At 36.0% G+C, this 6,301-nt stretch overlaps 1 protein-coding gene across 1 annotated transcript in view; it reads right to left on the bottom strand.

Annotated features, from left to right (window-relative positions):
- Positions 1-4,681, bottom strand: part of GBP4 (guanylate binding protein 4) — a 33,214-nt gene extending 28,533 nt beyond the window's left edge. Inside the window, exons 1-2 of the mRNA XM_006898964.1 lie at positions 4,492-4,681; positions 2,063-2,190 (exon numbers count right to left, since the gene is read on the bottom strand). Of these exons, the coding sequence (XP_006899026.1) occupies positions 2,063-2,190; positions 4,492-4,681 (318 nt within the window). The remainder of the gene's footprint in view (positions 1-2,062; positions 2,191-4,491) is intronic.
- Between the last annotated feature and the right edge of the window lie 1,620 nt (positions 4,682-6,301).

Consider the following 6,301-nt stretch of genomic DNA (forward strand, 5'->3'; position numbering starts at 1 on the left):
AATGGAACATGTATTCTGTGGATTCAAAGTAAAAAGTAACTACATATGACTGGGATAGGATGTCAGTAGCTAGTCTTTTAAGAAATTACAGAATATGAACTTCAGAGATGAAGTGATTATATAGTTATCAAACCAACAAAAGTCATGCAAGGAATGTTAGAAAGTATGGGTTATTTACAGATATTTTACAGTTACTCCATTCATTTGAAGCAGGGAGTAGTGTGTAGGAATTGAATCTGAAGCCAGAAATGAGATTCAAGTAAATAATACCCACACTTTTTGTTCTTTTAAAATAATGAACACCAAAGTTTACTGTACTTATTTTATATTTAAGCTCACAGTAACAAAAAAGAGAAAGAAGAAAGAAATTACTCAATGCACAAAAAAGACCTTCCTAAAATATTTCATTAATAAATTTTTTTAAAGTGCACCAAGTTCATGGTTTTAATGAAACTTCTTGTTGTGTGCCATTGAGTGGAACACACCCATAGCTGACCTTTCAGTCAGTTTTCAGAGGCAGCAAATTACTTTGGAGAAGACTGTCCAATCAACCTTTTCCCCTGGAGAGTAGCTGGTTAGTTAATAGCAATGCAACTTCTTACCACTAAGCCACCAGATCTTCCAACAGAAAAACTAGTGAATAATTAATTAATATCCAAAGCCCAGAGACTATGACGAAGCTTTTATGAATAAATAATTCCAATGTAGTTTAAACTTTTATGGAGGTTATTTAAGTAGATTATTTTATTGAATCCTGATTTTAAAAATCCTACGTCCAATCTCATCAACTCCACATCCTTTTTTTAAATAAAATATTTTATTTTAATTGTGATTTTAGCAAAATTTAGATTTTCATTCATTCATTGCTGCACATTTTACCCCCTCTCCTCATTTAACAATAATTGTTTTATACAATATTTGTCCTTGTGGGTCTGAGTTAGTTCATTCAGCATCGTGCTCTCCAGTTCCTCCCAAGTTAGGCAATAATTTACAAAATCATTGCTCCTATTTGCTGCATAGTATTCCATTGTGTGAATGTACCACACTTTCTCAATGCATCCGCTTGTGGTTGGACATCTCGGCTATTTAGAGGTTCTTGTGATAGTGAATAATGCTGCTGTGAGCATCGGTGTTCAAATCTTTATTTGTGCCTAAGTTCTCATTTTCTCAGGGTATATTCCAAGCAGTGGAATAGCTGGGTTATGTGGAATTTCTATGCTCAGCTTTTTGAGGAAGGGCAAAACTGCCTTCCAGAATGGTTGCACCATTTTACAATTCCACCAACAACCTGTAAGAGTTCCTACCTTGCCACATCCTCTCCAATATTTATTATTTGTTGCCCTGTTAAATTTCGCCAGTTACTGGAGTGCGATGGTACCTCATTGTGGTTTTGATTTGAATCTCTTTTATTTCCAGTGACTTTGAGAATTTCTTCATGTGTCTGTTTGCCTTTTGAGTATCTTCCTCTGTAAAAATTCTTTCCATGTCTTTTGCCCATTTTGTAATTGGGTTATCTGTCATTTTCTTGTGGAGGCCCAGGAGTATCCTGTAAACCTTCATTATAAGACTCTTGTCTGAGATGGGATTACCAAATTTTTTTTCCAGTCAGTAGGTTTTCTTTTCACCCTGTTGGAAAGAGTTTTGATGCACTGGATGCTGCCGCTCATCCCATGAATTCAGGTCGGGTTCTCACATACATGCATCCAAGTTAATTTATATGAATAACACTGTTTATATGTTGAATTCTCAATCAGTCTCTGGGCCTTTGCCTTGTTCATAAATGTTCCTAAAAACACTTACAATAGATTCCCGAGATTCAACTGTTCAGGAAGCATTTATTACTATATTTTTATCTCGGTGTTAAATAGTGTAAGAACTATTCCTAATACACTAATATTAATGCTCGTTAAAGAAGATCAGAAAAAAAGATCATAAAGCAAAATTAATCTCATCATCAACAAATTCATTATAAAAATGTCAGAAAAACAGAATTAATACAACCAATTAGAAGATAATTAGAAACTTAAAAGCAAGATTCTTTCCACACCACTATCTTCCTTACTTTTTCCACGTCTCCGAAGCCTTCAGTGTCCAGAAGAACCAGCAAGTGGTTTGGCTTTGAGGGGTGAGGCACACACCACATCCAGATGCCCTTCGTTTCAGACCTCACTGTCGAGCCCAGCCTAAAACCTAAGAAGAGGAAAAGCCAACACTGGTGACAGCAGAGAATAAGGGCTTCCCTGAAGCTGCAGTGGTTAAACTTGAGAGAAGGCAAATGTCTGGCAGAGAGGAGTTGCTTCCATCTCAGAAAAGAAATTTATGTATAGAAAACAAGAAACAATTTGTGCCTCCTTCTTACCTTGTCTCTTCAGAGACTCAAACTACATCACATAGCAGATTAATGGAAACACTCCTAATCTCTATGGGTTTTTGTGGGGTTATTTTTCTTCTTAATGCTTACTCACTGGAAGCAGGAGCGGCATCCACTTCCAAAATGCCTTGCCTCCGGAAACCCTATGAACAATGCTCAGGCTTTTCGTTCACAGGGTCACTATGGGTCGTCTACAACTGGACGGCACCAAACAACAACAACGATGACACAGAGCTACGTTGGCCTCATGGACAGAAAGTTATGCTACCAAGCTGAAGGTGGGTGATTTTAATCTGCAGCCCTCAGACCAGGTTAAAATTGTTTTCCTAGCAAACATTTTTCTAGGTGGTATAGCACTGGTCTACGCATTGCTGTACAGAGGTAACTAGTGGTTGCTGTGATGCTGACCACTGTGACACTGATGTGCTAAACACACTAACAGTCACCTATGGTGGACAGTGTTTGCTGGAGCATCCCGACTAAAACAAGCCTGGAAGCAGGAGTTGCACCCACTTCCTACCTGCCTTGCCTCCAGAAATCCTATGAACAATGCTCAGGCCTTTTGTTCATAGGGTTGCTATAGTCATCTACGACTCGACGGCACCAAACAACAACAATGCTTACCCAAGGTGGACAGTGTTTGGTGGAGCTCCCAGTTTAAGACAGGTTGGAAAGCAGGAATGGCATCCGCTTCCTAAACCACATTCCTATGGAAACTCTATGAATTTTGATAAATGACGATAGTTATAGAAAGGCTTCAGGACTTTTGTTTGTTCATAGGGTTGCTATGAGTTGTGCTCGATTCAATGAAAATCAACAACAGCAACAATGATCAAGAGGAAAGAAGTGGATTTTTGTAAATATGTGTACAATTCTCAATAACTACTAATAATCATGTAAATTCCACATAAATTTGGAAATGAAGTTAATATTCTCTGATATAGCTAAAGACACATATCCTGTGATCTAGTAATTTCATTCCTGAGCTTTTCTATGTCAGTGGTTTTATTGATCTGAGCAACTGGCTCTGGATACAAGATATATTCATGAGAACCTTATTCATAAAGAAAAAAGTTACTATAATGCAAATTTTCATCCATAATAAATAGTTACTATCACAATAAAATGAAAATAAATAATACATAGATATATACAATTTACTACATGAATCTTTTCAACTTCTTTGATGAGACAAAAAGTAATAGTCAAACTATACATATATAATTATATTTTGTGTATGATTGGTTGAATTGAAAACCCCTTAGTTTTACACATCTTTACTCAAATCACAATTAAAAATATGTATAATTCCCTTTCAATAAATTTTATAAACATGTGATATTAGATTGTCTTTTTCAAAATATCTGTTTATATTTTAGAGTCATTTCTAAAAATCAAAATAGGAACAAGTGACATGAAAAGTAATGTGTTGGTGAGTACCACAAAGGCTGAAAAAAGATGTAAGACTGAGCCACTTATATATTGTAAATTTTTCTTGTTCTGAGCATTGATTATGCAAATGTTAATCTATATTTACTCATTTTATTATGCAATTATGCATAATTTTTTTAGGTACCACTGAGTACATCACTACTCATAGAGACCCTATGGACAACAGAGTGGAACCATACTCTCTATCCTGCATTTTTTTTATGGTCTATGCCATGGTCAAGTTCACATATTAAACAAGACAGCAAAAGTCAAGAGCTTATAATTTGTCAGTGTTGCTATGAAGTGGAGCAAACTGAAAAATTCTAAAGTAAATTCCATGAGATATTATATATTCAGCTATCTTCTTCTCTGGATACAAGGGAGACAGGAGAAAGAAAATTATTGGTGGATCTGAGATCCTGAGCAGGTGAGAATGAAGTAATCCAGAGGAATGCTGGGGTAGATCTTTGGATAGGATTCAGAGAATACGTTTTTTTATTGAAGAAGAGTTCCTTATTAAATATTTGTGAATAGATGAGGTTAAAGTTGTAAATTTGTTGAGATTTGAATAAAGATTTTTTTCCCAGGGTGAAGAAGCTGACTCTTCCTTTATATGACCCTGGAGGAGAAATTAACCTGTTTTAACATTGGTCCCAAACTAATGGTTTCTGTCCCAGGAAAATACTTACCATGCTTCTCTCCTGCCAGATGGTTCATTAGATAGGATTTCCCTGTTCGATACAGCCCTACAATGGCCACAACAACCACTGGCTGAGATAGCTTGTTAAGGATATTTAATGCTTCTGGATTCACCACCAGCTGGTCATTGTTGTTTCCCACCAAACAAATAGGTTCCGTCATGATAGATCTGGAAGCCATAGTAACCTACAATCGAAAAGAGCCACTCAGTACAAAGCAAGAACTACCACCATATCTGCTAGTTATGCCTGGTATCTGTATATCATTTTTTCTGTTTATGGAATTCATATTATTTATCAGCTTCTACATTTCGTCTTTTAAGTCCTAGTATAGATTCCTTATTGCTCCCTAATCATCTCAACAATTAAACTCAGAATCAACTCATAAACAACTTCCTACTGAATTTTCTGAGGTTGTGAGTTGCAGAGGAGAAGTATGTTCATCTTTCTCCCTCAGAGTGGCTGCTGAATTCAAACCAACAGAGTGGAACCATGCTTATGTTTAGCAGCACAACTTCTTCTAGACTAGGCCACCATCAATTTCTACAAAAAGCTCTACTTGTATCTTGCTTACTGATGTATAAATTAAAAGGAACAACAGGAAGACTGCTGAGAACAACAGAAATTGGTGATTAAATAAATCCAGTGTGGAAAATAATGTATATAAACTTTGTAATTAAATTAGTATAAAATAAAAATTTTCTTTAAAAAATATAGTGGCAGGATGGACATGATGAAGAGGAATAGTGGTTCTAGTTTTTAGACAGCTTGGTCTCTCATTAATCCAACAGATAATATAGAGTAATTACCATATCTTTCTCCCTAGAAGCTGCTGGTGATTTGAACTGACTTACAAAGTTAGGTTTTATGCATTTAAGGGAGTAGGAGGCAGCTTTGAGGAAGGAGTGACAATGAGAGGATGAAACAAGAAAAAAAATGAAGGTAGCTCTTTCAAAATTAGAAAATAAACATCTAAGGATTTGTTTTTTATTTAAATGGAAGAAAGAATTATTTCCTGCTTATAAGTTGGCAAAGAAATGAACCAGCAGCCAGCATGTTTGAGAATTTATTCAGATTTGGCAAAGTTCCCTTGCTTGGGTTATAGCCCTGTTCATTTACATCAAATTAATGAAGAATTTCTGACACCTGACGACTGAGATCATGGAGTTATATTCTAAGGCATAACTATCTTCACTATGTATTCCCATGTTTCTATACATTAATATCCAAGTGATCATGGAAAGGTTTTATTGTACTTCAAAGAATGTCTGGTACATAGTAAATGTGGTATAAGGGTAGCTCAAGCACTGTGAGTGCCTAAGAAGACAGGGTTTAAGTGGTCATGATGGATTAAATATGGAAAGAAACAGTTGGCAGTTCCTTCTAAAGTGCAAGAAAGTGAAGGCATGGATGTTATTGTTATTTTTAATAGTTGATTAGAAAGAGTGATGAGAAATCTTCATAAATAAAGCTTTGAAGAGTCATTGGATTATTAAACGTGGAAAAGAGGAAAAACAAAGGAAGCAATTCCACAAAAGGAATCCCTGAGTTGTGCTGCAAAATGATCCAAGCCTCCGAGGTTCCACAACAGAAATATGAGGAGCCACATATCTTGCGATTTATAATCTCAGAAAACCTCCTGGAGGGTCTGCTATGAGAGAGTTTCAAGGCATTGAGTTGAGCCTTTGCTAAAAGGAAACATTTAATCTAACCCCAGCAAAAGGACTTCTGCCACTTTTACAAAGATGAAGACATAGGTTATTTGCTGCAAACATTGGTGACTTTAGAATGAGGGGCAGTG

This window comes from Elephantulus edwardii, unplaced genomic scaffold (genome assembly GCF_000299155.1).
Source record: "Elephantulus edwardii isolate Elephantulus edwardi_28Jun2011 unplaced genomic scaffold, EleEdw1.0 scaffold00242, whole genome shotgun sequence".
NCBI lineage: Eukaryota > Metazoa > Chordata > Mammalia > Macroscelidea > Macroscelididae > Elephantulus > Elephantulus edwardii.